The 21,241-nt window shown below is 39.6% G+C and overlaps 1 protein-coding gene across 5 annotated transcripts in view; it reads left to right on the top strand.

Moving 5' to 3' along the window:
* The window catches only part of XPNPEP3 (X-prolyl aminopeptidase 3), a 44,248-nt gene that overhangs the window by 13,900 nt on the left and 9,107 nt on the right, over nt 1–21,241 (top strand). For all 5 annotated transcript variants that reach the window (XM_055394117.2, XM_088837516.1, XM_055394118.2 and 2 more), the window contains 4 exons: nt 5,825–6,232; nt 8,083–8,285; nt 15,632–15,694; nt 16,833–16,946. In XM_055394117.2, coding sequence (XP_055250092.2) covers nt 5,825–6,232; nt 8,083–8,285; nt 15,632–15,694; nt 16,833–16,946 — 788 coding nt within the window. The remainder of the gene's footprint in view (nt 1–5,824; nt 6,233–8,082; nt 8,286–15,631; nt 15,695–16,832; nt 16,947–21,241) is intronic.

The raw sequence follows: 21,241 nt of genomic DNA on the forward strand, positions 1-21,241 counted from the left end.
TTAAACAGAACTCAGGGACACTTCTTCAAATCAGACCATGTTAAAATCTTAACCTAGGGACTTCCCTGGCAGTCCAGTGGTTAAGACTCCTCTCTTCCACTGCAGGGGGCACAGGCTCAATTCCTGGTAGGGGAACTAAGAACCCACATGCCACAAGGCACAGCCAGAAAAGAAAAAAATCCTAACCTAGTTAGTTTCAGGAAGTAATTAAAATACATACCTATATTGTAGCAAAGACTTGCATCTTTCCATCCATATTCAGTCTTCATAAAACTTTCTTCTCTGGGTTTTCTGCCTGGCTGATAAAATATGAAGAACATTTTTCTTATTGTCTTCAGAGGGCCAGTTCTCGATATCCTGGAAGAGCTTTTCTTCTTGGCAGCCGACTCTCAAGATTGATTATGAGACTTTTCTATTTACAGAGTCCAGATTGTGACATCTAGGCATTTGATTGGCTAAATAAGCTTGTTCGAATAGCCCCTCTATCCTTAATTGACTTCATGTGATAAAATACTGACTTTGCCTTTTAATACTTTACGGTTTGATGAAATTACCCATAAAGTCTATTCAGATACAATTTTATCTGAAGAAACTTGGGCTACACTGACTATAATGGTTAGTTCTATGATCAAAGGCCATAATAACTGTCAGGTTTACCTCTAGGGTTAAAGTTCATTGCTTTATCACACTTTTACCCCCTCCTTCAATTGATAAGAAAAGGTATGTTTTTCCTTGGATAATTTTTCTGTTGTAACCAAGAGTTCCTTGAAATTTCAGAAGTTTAGAAGCATTTAGTTAATAGTCACTCTATAGTGTTTATAATTAGTAAGCTTGGAAATGTAGCCAGTGTTTTAAATATTTCTCATATAGTCATTTGTATGAAATTACATTCAGCAATGATGAATGCTTGAAGGATGTGAAAGATGGTTTTGCAATCCTGCTTTGATTTTTAAATAATTTTTATCTTTTTTCAGAAGTTACTTCCTAATACGCTATGTGTATACTCTGTTATTAATGAAAATGAGATAACACATTCATTAATTAAGATCATTAATACTGTGAGTTTTCTTTCAAAATTTTTTTAAAATCACAAAATGAATTGCTTTTTTAAGTTTAGTTTTATTATATGGACTAAGACTGTGAAATAACCAAAGCAAAGCACAGGAAAGGGACAAAAGTAAAACAAAAAAAGGAAAAGTTGGATAATTCACTTGTTATAAGCAGCCTCTGCTTTTAGAAAAGAGTACGTGCTGTTTGTGGTAAACTGGGAAATTTCCAATATTGAGTAACAGTAGCAGAGTTAACATGAATAATTATCAGGAAGATAAATAGTTAAGTTATTCTTAGGCTCTGGTACAAAGTTCAGTATTCTGTGGTGGAGCCCTAGGGTGCTCTTGGCCAACTTAATCCTGAGAGAAAGAAATGTGTTATGAGCTCTTCTAGGACCAGCTCTGTTGCTTTGCCAATTCAAACTGCCACAAGGCCCCTCACTTATCTATTTCATTTCTCCCCAATTTCGTTAATATTAATAAAAATGTCAATGTTTCTATTGTAGGTCAACAAAAGTTAAAAATTATTAATGGGATACAGTTACAGGTAAAACAGCTAGACACTTCCCAAGTAATCAGAAACAACTGAGTTGCATGTACTGGACATGAGTACTAAGAAAACTCAACTTTGATTCACCAATTTCTCTCCTGGGACTATCCTACAGAAATAAAAGCACCAGTGTACACAGGGCATGAAGGCACCCTATGGATATAAGTATAAAGATATTTATTATGATAGCAGAAAGCAGAAAGTTATATGAATGCCCACCAGTAGGGAAATTAATCAGGAAATTATGATACAATGCCCCAAGAAATAATATGGAGACATCAAGCAGAATGAGTGGAAGTTAGGCCAGATGATTTGGTGGGAGGGATTTCTATGAGGTATTGTTGTGTTAGAAAAGCAATGTGAAGAAAAGACTGTGTTGTATCCCATTTTTGTAGAACAGTAGGGACTCATAAAACCCTAAATGCAGGTAATATGTATGTGTTTATATGAACATTGAGAAAAATAGGAAAGGATATGATGTTGTTGTTCAGTCAGTAAGTCCTGTTATTGTTGTTTAGTTACTAAGTCATGTCCGACTCTTTGTGATCCCCTGGACTGTAGCAGGCCAGTCTCCTCTGTCCTCCACTATCTCCGGGAGTTTGCTCAGATTCATGTCTGTAATTGCCTCCGCTCTTCTCCAGTAGCATCTTTGACACCTTCCAACCTGGGGGGCTCATCTTCCAGTGTCGTATCTTTTTAAAAAGACTTTTCATGCTGTTCATGGGGTTCTCACAGCAAGAATACTGGAGTGACTTGCCATTCCCTTCTCCAATAAACCATGTTTTGTCAGAGCTCTTCATTATCACTGTCTTTCTTGGGTAGCCCTGCACAGCATGGCTCATAGCTTCATTGAGTTATGCAAGTTCCTTCCCCCATGACAAGGCTGTGATCCATAAGGGGAAGTTTACTTACTAGAATACAAACCATGGGGGTGGCTCTAATGTGGGTAGAAGGAGGGAAGGGGAATGAGGGCTCAAATAATGAAGAAATGGGGTGGGGGGTAGTATGATGTGAGTACATTTATACACAACTATAATATGTATGTATGGAAAAGAAATAGTTAATTTTTGTTAAAAGTAGATCAGAGGAACAAATGAGCATGAACAGGGTTAATTAAGAAAGTGTTTTGAATGAGAGGGTCTAAAAGCAAACATCTTGAGCTTCTAGTCTTAGAGTGGAATTGCTTTGGAAGGAGAAGAAATTTTAGGAAAGGGGCACGTTATAAGTAAGGTAATAGGGAAAGAACAAGTTGGACTTGAGACTTAGAAGTAATTAATTTCACAATAATTGGAGGAATACTAAGAAAAAAGTTTAAGTCTCCAAAGACCACATATTGTGTAATTTCATTTATGTGTAATTTCATTTATATGAAATCTCTATAATAGACAAACCCATAGAGACAGAACATGGCGGTTGTCAAAGGCTGGGGTAGATTCAGAAAAAACAGAATGACTGCTAATTGGTGTGGGGCTTCTTTTTGGAGTGATGAAATTTTCTCAAGTTGTTTTGGGTAATGGGTGCACAAATCTGTGACTATACCAAAAAGCATTGAATTCTATACCTGTAAGTGAATTGTGGGTGAATTGTATGGTATGAAAATATCTCAGTAAAGCTATTACCAAAAGTGTTGGCCAGATAAGTTGAAGTTACCTGGTAGAGAACATTAATATGTTAATATTAAATGTAAGTGTCAAAATAGCTTAATTGTTTGAATTTGATCTAATGGACAATAGAAAACCATTATAGGTTATGAGTATGGAGTGGACTGTCCATGGTTTCCCTTTTTTAGCCTCTTTATCTCTTTATTTGAGATTTAAATTATAACAGTATATACTCACTGAAACAAAATTCAAATAATATAAAAATCATGTTAGAGAATTTCAGTTTATCTCGCTCTCCATAGGATACCACTATAAAAATTATGATTCTTTTCCAAATTTTTCTAAATTCTTTTTTTCTCTCTCCTTTAATTTTTTTTTAAATAATGAAAACATATTGTCCATCTTTATATTTAACTTCTTATATACAGCAGTGTTTCGTGGCCATTTTTTCTGCTTGCATATGGAGACTGGCTACCATGCTGCTGCTGCTGCTGCTGCTGAGTCACTTCAGTCGTGTCCGACTCTGTGTGACCCCTTAGACAGAAGCCCACCAGGCTCCCCCGTCCCTGGGATTCTCCAGGCAAGAACACTGGAGTGGGTTGCCATTTCCTTCTCCAATGTGTTAAAGTAAAAAGTGAAAGTGAAGTCGCTCAGACGTGTCCGACCCTTAGCGATCCCACGGACTGCAGCCTACCAGGCTCCTCCATCCATGGGATTTTCTAGGCAAGAGTACTGGAGTGGCTTGCCATTGCCTTCTCCTGACTGGCTACCATGGGGAATAATAATTAGTTTCCCACTTCACAAAGTCATTGTGAAGATTAAATAAGTTGATTGTTGTTGTTTAGTTACTAAGTCATGTCCAACTCTTTGTGACCCCATTGAACTGTAGCCCACCAGGCTCCTCTGTCCATGGGATTTTCCAGGCAAGAATACTGAAGTGGGTTGCCATTTCTTTTCCAAGGGATCTTCCCAACCCAGGGATTGAACCCGCATGAGCCACCAGGGAAGCCCAAATAAGTTGATACGTGTAAATAATTAGAATAGTATAGACACATAGTACATTCAGTAAGCATTAGATGTTGTTTTACTCTTAATATTGTTAAGTGTAGGCTTAGGAAACAACTATTTTAGTAGTTCTTTTTTTTGAGAGCCTTAAGTGAAAGCAGGCATAATTCCCATTTCAGAAGTGAAGCATTCACGCAGGCATCACTGGGCTAGCAGCCAGGCAGTCTTCTAGGTACTAGTATTAAGAACTAAGACATAACCCTTCAAAGTTTCTTAAAATGGGTTGTTTGGGTGAGCTTAAAGGAATCTATTATAGATGGAAAAACAGTGGAAACAGTGTCAGACTTTGTTTTTTTGGGCTCCAAAATCACTGCAGATGCTGATTGCAGCCATGAAATTAAAAGACGCTTGCTCCTTGGAAGGAAAGTTATGACCAACCTTGATAGTATATTAAAAAGCAGAGACATTACTTTGCCAACCAAGGTCCGTCTAGTCAAGGCAATGGTTTTTCCCGTGGTCATGTATGGATGTGAGAGTTGGACTGTGAAGAAAGCTGATCGCCGAAGAATCGATGCTTTTGAACTGTGGTGTTGGAGAAGACTCTTGAGAGTCCCTTATTCTGCAAGGAGATCCAACCAGTCCATTCTAAAGGAGATCAATCCTGGATGTTCATTGGAGGGACTGATGCTAAAGCTGAAACTCCAATACTTTGGCCACCTCATGCGACGAGTTGACTCACTGGAAAAGACTCTGATGCTGGGAAAGGTTGGGGGCGGGAGGAGAAGGGGACGACGGAGAATGAGATGGCTGGATGGCATCACCGACTCTGTGGACATGAGTTTGAGTGTACTCCGGGAGTTGGTGATGGACAGGGAGGCCTGGCGTGCTGTGATTCATGGGGTCGCGGAGAGTCGGACACGACTGAGCGACTGAACTGAACTGAACTGAAAGGAATCTGAGACTCTTGAAATTATATATCAAAAGTTTGTATGTGCCTACACGGAGTTTAGTAAACAGAATAAATCCATAGCTTTCAAAAGATTCTCTAGGGCATCTTCAAGTCTTTAAGAACCACTTTATCAGATTTGATTCTCATGACAGCCCCAAGAGATAGATAATATTACTAGAGTTCAAAGGCCTGCTATATTCCAGTTGTTATTCTGGGACCTGAGAATATAGCATTGGGCAAACAGACAAAATTCGATGTCTTCAAAGAACTTACATTCTTTTGGGGAAGTGTGTGATCCTTCTCCTCACCTTGTATATTGAAACTTAAGGGCAACTGGATTGTGTTCCTGAGAGTGGCTTCCATATAATAATGTTTAATAGATATTTGAGTGAATGAGTAAAAGAACCAGAGAGCTGGAAAAGATCTTAAGGGGTCGTGATCCCAGTTTTCAGGCAGGACCACATTTAACTATCATTTCTTCCAAATTTTTGCAGTGGAATAGAAATTTGAAACCTGGGTTATCGCCTTAATTTTGCCATGTGCTGTGAGGAGATTGGGCATAAATTGAAGAAATGAACTTTAGTGTCTCCATCTAATATTAAACTATCTTAAGTTTCAGTTCTCTTCCACTCTAGAAATGCAAAGCTTCACTGTTACCTGTCATTTCTAGGGGAGGTGACGCCAGGACTATCTCAGGTGGAATATGCCCTTCGCAGACACAAACTAATGTCTCTGATCCACGAGGAAGCACGGGAGCAGAGTGGTGCAGACCACACGGTGGTCCTGCTGTCCAACCCTACGTACTACATGAGCAACGACATCCCCTATGCTTTCCACCAAGACAACAACTTCCTGTACCTGTGCGGATTCCAGGAGCCCGATAGCATTCTGGTCCTTCAGAGCCTCCCTGGCAAGCAGTTACCAGCACACAAGGCCATGCTCTTCGTGCCTCGGAGAGACCCCAGTCGAGAACTTTGGGATGGCCCTCGATCTGGCACCGATGGAGCAATAGCTCTAACTGGAGTGGACGAAGCCTATACACTGGAGGAATTTCAACATCTTTTACCAAAGCTGAAAGGTAACAGATGGGAGCAGAAGTCAGATCACAGGCCAGGTTGGGACTAAGACCTTCTTGCCCATTTGTTCTTCATTTGCTAAAACTATTAGCATGGCAACATTTCCCTTGGCACTGTGAAAGAATATAAAGCTTTTCCATAAGACTTTAAGGATTTCATTTATTCATTTGCTAAATCTTCATTAGGTTATTCATTCAGAGACTGTCTGTTCTAGTGTGAAATCCCAGAAAGAGGATTTTAATGTGGGATGGACATGTGCCATTCTTCACAACTACTGACTAGTCTGTTGACCCTTGCCTACTGCTTATCTTACCACTTCTGCCAACTCTTCAAAAACAGGCAGTATTCTCAAAGAATGATCTGTCCTTCACCAGCAGCAGAAACACCTGGTGATGCATCATAGAATTACAAATGCAGAATAGATACTAGAAGTGTAAACGCTGTGGCCCCCACTTCATACACCTTATCAGAATCTGCATTTTAACAAGATTCTCCGGTGGGTCACGTACACAGTTCATGCCCCTTGAAAAATGTCACTTTCTCTATGTTTATTCTGGTAAAATAGTGATCACTCAGTGTTTTGAGATTCCTTTTCTAGAACTTTTCAGAATGTATACTACATTATAAACTATCCTTAGTGATGCTTATACATCTACAGCTTCGGGAAATATTTTATTTTTTAAAGTGTCCAAAAATCACTTAGAGCCAAATTTGGTAAATAAGATAGATGGTCAAGTTTTAAAATACTGATTTTAGTCAAAATAAGGTATTTGATTGTAAAATTTCAGTCTGATATTCTTGTTAGATGTGTAAACATTTCTGAAGTCATTCTCTAATTAAAAGAGGATTTCAAAATTGCTTCCAACAACCCTGGATTGAAAGTTTAAAATCTAAAAAGGTTTTAAAAGCCTAAAAAGGTTGGCCTATGATTTTATAAAATGACAGCAAATAGTCATGGTTGTTTTACTTTTTAAAAATTAGAACAACTAAATTTCTGTTGAAAGTAAGATTAGAGTTTTAAATGTAGTCTACATTTAAAATCATTTTAATTTTAAAAAGTAAAAATATTTTGGAGATTGTATTACTAATGCATACTCAAATCAAAATTTTTAGGGCTATTTCCCCTCTTCTGTCCCAAGTCCATTGTATGAAACATAGAAATCTTCAGATTTAAATTTTCGGAATACTACTCATAGGTTTCTGTCAGAAAATAAAAAGGGGGGGAACAGAGACATGGTGTAAGTGGAAAAAATTTTCATGGTGTGCCTTATGTCTCGAGCTCAAATCAACCATTTCCTTGGGTCTCTAAAGTGAGAAGGTGAACTGTGGTTATCTGTAATGAGAACACGTGGCAGATGAAAGAGAACAGGTATTCTGGATGAATGTGGATTATCAGCTGTGAGACCCCCTCTCACCAGTACTCAGGCTCTTTGAAACCAAGGGATGGAGCACTTTTAACCATGAGGTTGTGAGCTGAGTACTTTTTCTGTCCTTCTGTGTTCAGTTATTTAACAATACCTCTAGCTGACTTGTGGTGTGGAGATCAATTGTCATAATTGTTCTTAAACAGTTAATAAATAATCAAAGCTTGAGTAAAGCTCTTGTTTCATCTATTGTCTTTACAAAAAAACACTGAGGTTTGAGGGCAGAAAAAGCCATATATCCAGTCTCAGAATATCTTGCCATTTTCAGGAAGGGCCTTCCCAATGACTTATGACCCATTCCTTTAGGTCCTGAGAGAATGTGTGCAACCCTTTAGAGTTTATGCTACACATTTTAAAATAGTTTTGACTCTTCAAGTCTATGACAGGTGGTATTTCTTGTTGCTGTCTTATTTTAAATCTGTTTTAAGCTGAGACACATACACTGTGGTATGACTGGATGAGGCCTGCTCACAAACAACTCCACTGTGACTACATGCTGCAACTGGCAGAGGTCAAAGCCAGGAGCAAGAACAAGGTTCGGGTTGTGCAACAGCTGGTACAGCGCCTCAGGCTGATCAAATCTCCTGCAGAAATTGAACGGATGCAGGTTGCTGGGAAGCTGACTTCACAGGTATGGTTCCTACCGAAAAAGTTCTTCCCAAATTAAACAAGTCCAGCTTTTAGGGTTCAATGGACACCTTGAGGTTGTGTACCCAGGGCAGTAGTCTCACAGCACATGGACATATAGCTTCTGCTTCGATGTTTACCCAGTGTGTCTAGAGACTTGTGCAGTACTTAGGAAGGCAAATCAGATATCCTTCTTGTATCTTTTTATCCACGATCTTAGTTGTTTCTCCTTAGAACAACATAAGTTAATTCATTTTATTTCCTTTCCTTATTATAATTACAGTAATAGTGGCAGAGCTTATTAAAGTAGATTCATGGGACCTAAAATGACCATGCTTAGAAATTATCAGTTTATTACAGGAGAAGAGCACAGTTTACCAACAGCATTAACATGAGAATAGCTATCACAGCCAGTGGCTGTTTCACAGCCGCATCCAGGAAAACCGAGTGCCGGCTCCTGTTGTCCTTTCTCAGTAGGGACCTGGCAGAGTGCATTTTCTCTGGGGCTCAGGAACCACAAATGCATGCGTAGAACACCTCGGAACCTGGAAGCCGCAGGAATCTCAACTAGGGATTTTTGGATTTTGGTCTCATTGGCATATTCCTGCTCTGTAACAGCTCTCAGAGAGACCAAGTATAAACCTTTGATCTCATCAATGTAGAGTAGATGACATTCTACCATCATATTGTGGTACCTCTTTTAAACCGTCGTCACAATTGATGACTATATAATGTTCATTTAGATTATTATTAATCAGTGTTTTTCAAGTTCAGCCTGTTAAATATTCCCACAGGTTGCTTCCCAACATAGCTCCTCTATAATAGATCCATCCTATGACATGAGAATCACAAACAAAAACTAGCTACATTTGTATTTTCATATAGTCAAACACAGAACTCTCATCTCTTGTCCATTTTGAGGACCTATGTAGCTCTGGGAAGTGTGTTTGTTACGTTGGCTATTGTGTAGATCTGTTTTAGGCTCTTCAAAAGAGAAAGAGATTTCATCAGAGCCCTCCACCCCAAGGAGCTTCTGAGTCAAGGCTAAGAGAAATAGTATTGTCTTGCTTTAAGCATCTCTTGAGGCACAAAATTACATTAATTTTTCCCTTTTATGTCACCCATTGATTGCTCCCTTGAAACTGTTTTCCATAGCGGCTTCACCATTTGACATTTCTGCCAGCAATACACAAGGGTTCCAATTTCTCTGCATCCTCACCAACACTTGTTTTTTGGTTTGGGGGTTTTGTTTTGTTCATTTGCTTTCATGATAGCCACCCTAATGGATGTGAAATGGTGTCTTGGGCTTCCTTGTTGGTCCAGTGGTTAAGAATCTTCCTTGCGGAAAAAAAAGAATCTGCCTTGCAATGCAGGGGACACCAGTTCAATCAGTCCCTGGTCCAGGAAGATCCCACATGCCCCGGGGCAACCAAGCCAACCATAACTACTGAGTCCATGCACCGCAACTGCAGAAACCTGGGCACCCTAGAGCCAGTGCTCTGCAACACAAGAAGCCACTGCGATGAGTAGCCCTCGCACCACAACTAGATAGTAGCCCCCACTCTCTGTAACTAGAGGAAGTTCACACGCAGCAAAGAGTAGAGCAGCCAAAAATACACACACACACACAAAAGAAATGGTGTCTCATTTTGGTTTTGATTAGCATTTTCCTAATCACTCATTGAGCATCTTTCTGTGTGCTTGTTGGACCTTTATCTATCATCTTTGGAGACATGTCCATTCATCCATTCAGCTCTTTCGCCTATTTTCTAATAGAACTATTTATCTTTTTGTCTTTTAGTTGCAGAGTTCTTTACATAGTATTCTGCATACTAAACCTTACTAGATAAGGTGGTTTTTTTTGTCCTCCATCAGATAGTGTGCCATACTTGAATTAGCTTAGTTGTAGCATGTCTCATGGAGAAGGCAATGGCAAGCCACTCCAGTACTCTTGCCTGGAGAGTCCCATGGATGGAGGAGCCTGGTAGGCTGCAGTCCGTGGGGTCGCTAAGGGTCGGACACAACTGAGCGACTTCACTTTCACTTTTCACTTACACACATTGGAGAAGGAAATGGCAACCCACTCCAGTGTTCTTGCCTGGAGAATCCCAGGGATGGGGGAGTCTGATGGGCTTCTGTCTTTGGGGTCACACAGAGTCGGACACGACTGAAGTGACTTAGCAGCAGCAGCGGCATGTCTCAGAAGCCTCACTGGTTCATTAACAGTGGCACAAGTTTCTTTGGTTAGAGCTCCACCTGCTGTCCAAAGTGAGTGAGACTCGCCTGAAGAAGAGTGAACTTTCTTAGACCAAAGCCATACCTGCCGTCAGTTTGTAATTCCTTTCTAATCTATTATGCAGGCTGCTAAGGTTCAGATTCTATCTTTTTCAGATTCCACTGATTTAAAAGCCAGTACTACTTCAAACCAGCAGTGGTTTGGCAGTCACCCAAGCTCAGAGTCTTATTTTCATCCCTCTTATCAGAATCATCCTTTTTCTTTCAAAATAATGCCTTAACCATATATTTTAAGAATAATTCAGGTATGCTGGAACAATTGGGTGTCCACATGCGCAATAAAGATGTTGGACCCATACCTCACATCATATACAAAAATTAACTCAAAAGAGATCAAATACCTAACCTCAAGAGCTACAAGTATATAAAGCTCCTAGAAGAAAATACAGGGCTGAATCTTTATGAATTTGAATTTATTAGATATGACACCAAAATAAGCAACAAAAGAAAAATAGATAAATTGGATTTGATCAAAGTTAAAAATAGTTGTGTTTCAAAGGGCATTTTTCAAGAGAGTAAAAAGGCGACCTCCAGAATAGGAGAAAATGTTTGAAAGTCATATATCTGATAAAGGTCAAGTATTCAGAATACATAAAGAATTCTTGGAACTCAAAAACAAAAAAAGGAATTCCATGATAGTCCAGTGGTTAGGATTCCACACTGTCACTGCTGAGGGTGACGGTGCAATCCCTGGTCAGGGAACTAAGATCCTGCAAGCCTCTTGGCACGGCCAACAGAAAAAAAAGGACAGCCTAATTATAAAGTGAGTGAAAGTTGAATAGACATCTCTCCAAAGATATACAAATGACCTAAGCACATAAAAAATGCTTAAAATATCATTAGCCACTTGGGAAATGCAAATCAAAATCAGATATCACTTCATACCTAATAATATACCTTATTAAAAAATAAGTAACAAATGTTGGGCTTCCCTGGTTGCTCAGTGGTAAAGAGTCTACCAGCCAGTGCAGGGGACATGGGTTCAGTCCCTGGTCAGGGAAGATCCTACATGCCTCGGGGCAACTAAGCCTGAGCACCACACTGCTGAGCCTGTGCTCTAGAGCTTGGGCAATAAGAGAAGCCCATGCACCACAACTAGAGAGTAGCCCCCACTGGCCGCAACTCGAGAAAACCCTCACGCAATAATGAAGGCCCAGCACAGCCATAACTAAATAAAAATCTTTTTTAAAAAATAACGAGTGTTGGCAAGGATGTGGAAAAATTGGGACTGTTGTACATTACCCTGGTGGCTTAGACAGTAAAGTGTCTGCCTACAATACGGGAGACCTGGGTTCAATCCCTGGGTTGGGAAAATCTCCTGGAGAAGGAAATGACAACCCACTCCGGTATTCTTGCCTGGAAAATCCCATGGATGGAGGAACCTGGTAGGCTACAGTCCATGGGGTCGCAAAGAGTTGGGCACGACTGAGCAATGTTTACTTACTTACTTGTACATTACCAGTAGAAGTGTTTGGTCACTGTGGAAAATACTTGGGGGTTCCTGAAAAAAATTAAGCAATTATTATATGACCCGACAGTTCTTCCCTTAGGTATATACCCAAAAGAATTAAAAACAGGTGCTCAAACAATGGTGGTGGTGGTTTAGTCACTAAGTAGTGTCCAGTTCTTGCAACCCCGTGGACTGTAACCTGCCAGACTTCTCTGTCCTTGGGATTCTCCAGGCAAGAATACTGGAGTGGGTTGTCATCTCCTCCAGAGGATCTTCCTGACCCAGGGATTGAACCCAGATCTCTTGCATTTCAGGCAGAATCTTTACCGACTGAGCTATGAGCGAAGTTGAGTCCCTATTGACAAGAGCCGAAAGGTGCGAACAATTCTTATAACCATCCATGGATGAATGGATAAGCAAAATGTAGTGTATATATCTGTACATACAGTGGAATACTGCTCAGCCGTGAAAAGGAATGACGTCCATTCCGCAACATTGATGAACCTTGAAGCCATTATCCTAAGTGAAGCAGACCATGCATTATGTAGTTCCGTTTATGTGAAATAGCCAGAATATGTAAATCCACAGAAACCAAAAGCAGATTGATGCTTGCCAGGGGCTAGGGTGACAGTGATATGGGGAAAGTAACTGCTTATTGGGTAGGGCGTTTCTTTTGGGGTGATGAAATCTTTTTAAACTGGACAGAGGTAGAGGCTGCCTAGCATTGTCAGTAGACTAAATGCCACTGAAGTGTTCACTTTTTTTTTTTTTTTGGCCACGAGTCACAGCCTGTGGGCTATTAGTCCCCCAACCAGGAACCAAACCTATGCCCCCTGCGGTGGAAGCACAGAGAATTCCCGGAATTGTTCACTGTTAAATTGGTTAATTTTATGTAATGTGAATTTCATATCAGGTTTAAAAAAAAAATGAATGAATTTACATGCCAGATATACAAACAAATGGTAGTTAAACAGGTCAGTTGTTAAAGACAGTGGTAGTGCTTACAAGTCTTGAGTTACTAAAGGAGAAGGGTACAGTATAACAGTATAAGGGTACAGTGCATCAAGAAGCAACAGAACTGGACTTGCAACAATGGACTGTTCGAAGTTGGGAAAGGAGTACATCAAGGCTGCATATTGCCACCCGGCTTATTTAATTTATATGCAGAGTACATCATGCAAAATACTGGACTGGATGAAACTCGAGCTAAAATCACGATTGCAAGGGGAAATAACCTCAGATACGCAGAAAGTGAACAGGAACTAAAGAGCCTCTTGATGAGGGTGAAAGAAGAGTGAAAAGGCTGGCTTGAAACTCAGCATTCAAAAACTAAGACCGTAGTATCCGGTCCCATTACTTCACGGCAAACAGAAGGGGGAAAAGTGGAAGCAGTGACAGATTTTATTTTCCTGGGCTCCAAAATCACTGCAGATGGTGACTGCAGCCATGAAATAAAAAAGACGTTTGCTTCTTGGAAGGAAAGCTATGACAAACCTAGACAGCGTATTAAAAAGCAGAGACATTACTTTGCCGACACATACGGATATGAGAGTTGGACTATGAAGAAGGCTGAGTACTGAAGAATTGATGCTCTTGGATTGTGGTGCTGAGAAGAGTCTTGAGTCCCTTGGACTGCAAGGAGATCAAATCAGTTAAAATTTTCAGTTGATTCAGGAAATCAACCCTGGATATTCATTGGAAGGATTGATGCTGAAGCTGAAGTTCCAGTACTTTGGCAACCTGATGTGAAGAGCCGATTCATTGGAAAAGACTCTGATGCTGGGAAAGATTGAAGAAGGGGGCAGCAGAGGATGAGATGGTTAGATAGTATCACCAACTCAACAGACATGAGTTTGGGCAAACTCAGGGAGATTAGTGAAGGACAAGAGAGCCTGGCACACTGCAGTCCATGGGGTTGCAAAGAGTCAGATACGACTTAACCACTGAATAACAACAGTAACCCATCAGCCAGGTCCAGAGTACAGGCTCCTGTTGTCCTCCTCAGTCAGGACCGGGGAAGATGCATTTTCTTGGAGGCTCTGGAACCACAGATACACACATAGACCACCTTGGAACCAGGCAGCCCCAGGAATCTCAGCGAGGGATCCTAGGGTTTTGATCGTGTTGGTATATTCCTGCTATGAAGCAGCAAAGCCCTTCAGAGGTCCCAGGGAGTCCAAGAACAAACCATTAATTCACTGTTATCAATACTGATAAGCTGATAACAGACTGCTTGGAAACTCCTCTCAGCACTCTTAACCAGCATGTTTCAGACCTTGACCAGGGTCAGTGCTAGGCAATGTTGTCCTAAAATTTAGAAGTATTGAAAGAAAGTGGAAGTGTCAGTCACTCATTTATGTCCAACTCTGCAACCCCATGGACTGTAGCCCATCAGGCTCCTCTGTCCGTGGGATTCTCTAGGCAAGAATACTGGAGTGGGTTGCCATTCCCTTCTCCAGAAGATCTTCCCAACCCAGGGATCAAACCTGGGTCTCTCACATTGCAGGTGGTTTCTTTACTGTCTGAGCCACAGGAAAGCTGTCTTAGAAGTATTAAGTCTGGTAATTCCTTTATAATCTACCAAGTTAGTAATGACAAAAGAGAATTTGCCCTTATTTTTCTTAATAAGCAACTTCTGGCTATCAGTGATTATATTCCTTCAGGGTTCCCAACATTCTAATATAGAATGTTACTATAAGACTTTTGATATTTGGGCAAAATAGTTTCCCTAAGAATAGTTACACTAAGAAAAAGGTAAGAAAAAAGAATCTTACAGAAAAACCTGAACAAACTTTTTGGCCAACCCAGTAATTCTCAGTGATAGCCGCATTATATGTGTGTCATGTTTTCTGTCTTTGTAAGCATATGTGTTTGTAATTCCTCACTGGACCTCATTTCAGAAAGGATTTTGATTAGCTTCCGTGGGTACATAAAATACAAGAGAGCATAAATTCATAGTAGAGATGAAGAAAAGCAAGGTTTTAGGGGAATGGAGCTAAAACAAAATAAAACCAAAGGCACATTGTGTAAGATGTTACAGAAAAACCCAAATGAACTTATTAGTCAATCTAATAATTAAATTACTTATATTGTAGGCCAGTGGTTCTCAACTGGGGGCAGTTTTGTGTCCCCTAGGGAACATTTGGCAACATCTAATTATCACAGGGAATGCTACTGTCATACTACATTGAACAGGATAGCTCCCAAACAAAGAAAAACCTGGCCCAAAATGTTGATAGTGCCAAGGTTGGGGAACCCTGCTGTAGGCTGGACCAGTCAATCCATAATTTCATATATTCTAAGGCTGTAGAAGCATTTTGAAAGATAAATGACAAATGTGTTTCCATGTCGCTATTCTAGCATACAGTGTATATTCTAAGTGGGAAGGTTGAATGCCCTTCCACTAAGTCTGTCATCAGCCAACTATTCCGAAATGCAATATTTTCCCCTTTGGAAAGCTGTATTATCGTGCTCACAAAGCCATAACTTCAGGTCAACAAAGTTGGGGAGAACTGTGTTTTTCATTTGAGCCCCAGTATTTTGAATGTTTGGATAAGCAACGTAGTTAAAGTGAGACTATGTTCTTTTCTTCATTCTCTTTGCAGGCTTTTATAGAGACCATGTTTGCCAGTAAAGCCCCTGTGGAAGAAGGCTTTCTTTATGCTAAGGTAAGCTTTAAATGCCTGGCGAAGTTTTGTCAGAGGCAAATGTACTTTCTTGATTTGCATATGGCATCCAGTTGGCTTTCATGGACATGACTGGGGTATCCATGAAGAGGATTTGGTTCTTAAATGTCACTGGTAATTTATTAGATGAGTCTAAAATATGTAGAGCTACCCTGGTAGCTCAGATGGTAAAGAATCTGCCTGCAATGCAGGAGACCCCAGTTCAATTCCTGGGTCGGGAAGATCTGGAGAAGAGGTAGACTACCCGCTCCAGTATTCTTGGGCTTCCCTGGTGGCTCAGCTGGTAAAGAATCTGCCTGCAATGCAGGAGACCTGGGTTTGATCCCTAGGTTGGGAAGATCCCCTGGAAAAGGGAACAGCTTTCCACTCCAGTATTCTGGCCTGGAGAATTCCATGAACTATTCCATGGGGTCACAAAGAGTTGAACACGATTGAGTGACTTTTCCTTTCTTTCACAATTAAATGGAGAAAATTGAAAAGAACATATAAAGAAGGAAGGACTTTCACAAGTGGGAGTTAAGAAGAATCATAGTGTTTATGTAAATGTAAAGGCAGAGAATCTGAGGCAGTCCTGTGGATAGTAGCAGATATGAACCAGCCCCCAGCTTCATCCTAGGACATAGTGAAATTAGAATTTACCATTTGCCTAGCATCCTTTTTCAGATTTCTAGAGCATGTTGATTGGTGGCTATTTGGAAGGTTGAAATTGGTAATTTGGAGCTGTTTTTAAAAATGCAAGCTGTATTCCAGTGTTTACCTAAATAAGAAAAAAAAGTAACATGTAAAGTGTCTAGACCATATCTCTGTACTCAGCCCGATCATAAGTTTTCCGTTCTCTCTTCAGGACTTCACTGTTTGAAAATCATAGGAAAGTTAGAGCACTTGGAAGAACAGAACAAATTTAGTAATAGAGTTGAATAGCAGTATGGGGTGAGAATAAAAGAAATGGACTGAAATTATAGCATAAAACTTTGGTTAAAAAGATGTGATGAATCGTCTTCCGGTATTGACTTCAGTACTCGAATGGAGGTATGGGCTGTTGAAGAGAGACTAGGCTAGGGCAGCCTTGAGGAATCCTTTCTTCAGCTCTGCGTTGTCATGCTCTGCTGTTGTTTTTCAGTTTGAGTTTGAATGCCGGGCCCGTGGTGCAGACATCTTAGCTTACCCACCTGTGGTTGCAGGAGGTAACCGGTCAAACACTTTGCATTATGTGAAGAACAATCAGCTCATCAAGGTACGTAGACTCCCTTCGGTGCTACTACCTGTGGGTTCAGATGCCTGAGTAGGAAACAGCTGTAACCTCACAGCCCCCTGCTGCTGCTGTTAAGTCGCTTCACTCGTGTCCGACTGTGCGACCCCATAGACGGCAGCCCACCAGGCTCCCCCGTCCCTGGGATTCTCCAGGCAAGAACACTGGAGTGGGTTGCCATTTCCTTCTCCAATGCGTGAAAGTGAAGTCGCTCAGTCGTGTCCAACTCTTCGTGACCCGATGGACTGCAGCCTACCAGGCTCCTCTGTCTATGGGATTTTCCAGGCAAGAATACTGGAGTGGAGTGCCATCGCCTTCTCCGCACAGCCCCCTAACCTTCAGCTTTCACAAGCTAACTGCCGTTTATAAAACCCTTTGTTTATAAAATGCTTTTACAGACATGCTATCCTTTGATCCTCACATTAGCACTGTGAGATAGGAGCAGTTATTAACATGCCTGTTTAACAGAAGAGGAAAAGAAACTTAAGGTAACTCATTAATGCAGAGCCAGCTATTCTAGTCTAAATCCTCTGCTCATTTCATGTGGTAAAACTCCTTCATGAGGTCTTGTGCCAACAATGGGCCAAGCTTATTTTGGGAGCAGGCAGATTTTACCAATAGCTTATTAGCTGTGAGGGAACTTATATTTTATGGTTTTCTTTCCAAGTGATTTACAAGTAAAGAATCTTGTATTCCTTTATTAAGTCCACTTTTAATTATCTACTTAAATTTACAGTAAATTTAAAAAAATGAAAATAGCAAACTTGTAAATTATACATTTTTTCCTCTAATGAATACCCGTGAACCAGTGACTCAACTCAGGAACATTGCCAGTATGTTCAATCTACTTACATACCCTTATGCTCTGTCATCCCACAGCCTCCCTCTCAAAGGTCACTAAGTAGTATCCTAAATTTTTGTTTGTCATTCTCTTGGGTTTTTTTTTTAAATAGTTTTATCATAGAGATGTAATTCCCCAAACAATATTAATTAGTTCTGCCTCTTTATGAACTATATAAAAATTACATACTGCTATATATATACTTTGGCTACCTCATGCAACGAGTTGACTCACTGGAAAAGAGTGATGCTAGGAGGGATTGAGGGTGGGAGGAGACGGGGACGACAGAGAATGAGATGGCTGGATGGCATCACCAACTCGATGGACATGAGTTTGAGTGAACTCCGGGAGTTGGTGATGGACAGGGAAGCCTGGCGTGCTGTGATTCATGGGGTCACAAAGAGTCGGACACGACTGAGCGACTGAACTGAACTGATATGTAGTTTTGGGAGCTTAACTTTTCTTTTTACTCAAGCAGCATAAAATAAATTTTTTCCCCATGTATTTGTATCTGTTTACACTCCTACCAGCATATATGTATAATTAATTCTGTTGACCATATTCTCTCTATCCCTACCTATTATCAAACTTAATTTCTGTCATTTTAGTTGGAATAAGACATTGTGGTCTCATTGTGGTCTTAATTTCCATTGCCTCTATTACCAATGAAGTTAAGCATCTTATCTTGTGGCACAACTGGTTTCAACTTGCTCATGTGTTGTTTAGTATATTCTGATTTGTGTACCTGAGTGAGATTGTCTTATAATTTTTCTCTTGCTGTCTTTTTCTGGTTTTCACATCAAGGTGTCAAACAGTTTATTTTTTAATATTATAAAATGATTTGAATTAATGTTTCTTGAAAATTGGTTAGAACATCCTATGGAATTATTTGGGCCTGATATTATCTCTTGTGGGCCTTTTAACTGTGGTTCAATGTCTTTAATATACTGAGACTTTCTATTTATTTTTGCATATCTTAATTATAAAATGCAACTACTGGGAAAGTATTTAAACCATAAAGGAAGAGTTTAATGGGTAATTTTAAAGACTTATGTAACCATTACCCAGATCAAGAAATAAAACATATCAGCAAGCTACAGCCCTCTGGGCCAAATCCAGCCTTCCACTTTATTTTTTAAATAAAGTTTCATTGGAACACAGTGATTTCGGCTCCCCTACCCCCACCCCATGGGCAGAGTTGAGTAGTTGCATCAGAGACAGTATGGTCCGCAAAGTAAATATTATCTAGCCCTTTACAGAAAAAACTTGTCAGCCCCTGAAATAGGGCCTTACTGTGTCCCCCGACCCCCAAGCGGCTTTTCCTCCTTGTGGTCATTGCCCTTCCTGTGATAACTCCTCCTCTCCCTGATAGGGTAACCACTCTCTCAGCATTGATAGTGATCATGTCTTTGCTTTTCTTTTTCTTTTACAATTAATAAATAATGTAGTTTTACATTATTTGCTTTGGTTTTAGTTATGTTTGAACTTTATGTATTTGAAATACTATGTATGTCTTCTTTCATACAAGAGTATATTGTTGCGTGCCACTATATTTGTTCATTGTAATCGCTGAAGTGTCGAATAGCAGGTAAAGTGTGGTTTATGAAGTTAAATCTATTTTCATAAGAATGCTAAGATGTTATGTGCTCTTTTTCACTCTTACTGTTTCTCAACTGTACAGTTAAGTATCCCAGAGGTTTTATGATATGAAACATCACTCCAAATTGAATGCAGAAGCAAATATGAGACTCTAGCTGTCTTCTATTTTTCTATGCTAGAGATTTGCAAAAATGTAAAGCAGTGCCACTTTTCTAACAATATTTTTTAGAAAAAATTATTTTTATTAAAAATGTTATTTTAGCATGTAATGAATGGGTTTATTATTATTTTTCAATGACTAAATATTATAAACTTTTCTGTTTTAATTTCTTCATGTGATAAATGTCCATATGGACATTTATTTTCTGGGTTTTTACCATTATGAAGAATATTCTGTGAACGGTATATAAGTTATCAAGTTTGCCTAAGGAACACCTAATAGTGGAATTCTGAGTCATAGGGTATGCATATTTGCAACTTTGGTAGAAAATGCCTAGGACATCCCTGGTGGTCCAGTGGTTTAAACCCTGCATTTCCATTGCAGGAGGCTCAGGTTTGATCCCTGATTGAGAAAGTTCTGCATGCCACACAGTGAGGCCAAAAAAAAAGAAACTGCCACACGTTCCCAAAGTGATTTTATCAACTTATATTTCCATTCTTCCTGAAATAGTTTTGTAGATTATATTTTGCTAGCATGTTGTCCAAGTTTTTTTTATTCATAGCATTATCTTACATTTTAATCTTTTGTGTTTGGAATTATTTACACTTTTACATTCTTTTTCTCTCCTTTTGTTTTTTGTTTTCCTTTATTTTATTTCCTTTGTTTTCCTTTCCTTTTTACAGTCTTGAACTATTTTTTGCTTCTTTTCCTTTCTAATAAATCTTAATAGTTTCTTTAAAAGTAAACATACATATCCCTATGAACCAACAATTCCTTTTGTAGGTATTTTTCCAAGAAAAACTAAAACATATATCCCCAAAATGCCTTGTCTGAGAATGTTGATAGCTGGTTTGTAACTGGGATATTGGATGAGGAAGTTGCCATGTGGTACATCCTGAAAAAGGAGCAAACCACTGCACTACCAAAAGCACGAATGGCCTCAAAGGAAACAAATTGCAAACTGTATGATTCTATGCATACACTCATATGGAGCTCTGGAATAAGTGAAACTCGTCTGTGGTGATAGACGTCAGATCAGTGGTTGTTTCTGATGGGGCATTGACTGGGTGAGAGCATGAGCATATGGTTACCTGGGTATATACATTTGACAAAGCTTAGTTCTGCACACTTAAGATCTGTGCAAAGAAATCTCAGCAGAGGTTTGTGGGGTTTAATTAATCTGTTAAAGTCAACTTCACATATCATTAATGCTATTTTGTCTTTGCTTATTATCTTACCACACTGTGTCCTGGCCTTTGTTCATTTTACTTTTCTCCTCTTTATGATCATTCTCATGTTCTTTTTCTAGCTTCTTCAATTAGGTGCTAAACTCTTTTTTTTTTGACTGTGACATGTGACTTATAGGATCTTAGTCCCCTGGCCAGGAATCAAACCTGGGCATTGAAAGCACCTGGTCCTAACCACGGGACCACCAGGGAATTCCCTAAATTCATTAATTTTCATCCTTTTGTCTTTCTAATTATGATTATTTAAAAATTAATATTTCACTTTCATTATATTCTGTATATTTTCTTAAAGTTGTCATATTTATCATGTTATAAACAATAAATACAATGTACTGTTTAAAATAATAATAAAATGAACAACCATGTCTCCACCATCAAAGATAAGAAGAACACTGCTTGCAGCAGCTTGAACCTTAGAAGCTTCTAGGCAATC

Source organism: Moschus berezovskii, chromosome 6, assembly GCF_049115385.1.
Source record: "Moschus berezovskii isolate FMDL1 chromosome 6, NW_MosBer_1.0, whole genome shotgun sequence".
In the NCBI taxonomy this organism is placed as follows: Eukaryota; Metazoa; Chordata; class Mammalia; order Artiodactyla; family Moschidae; genus Moschus; species Moschus berezovskii.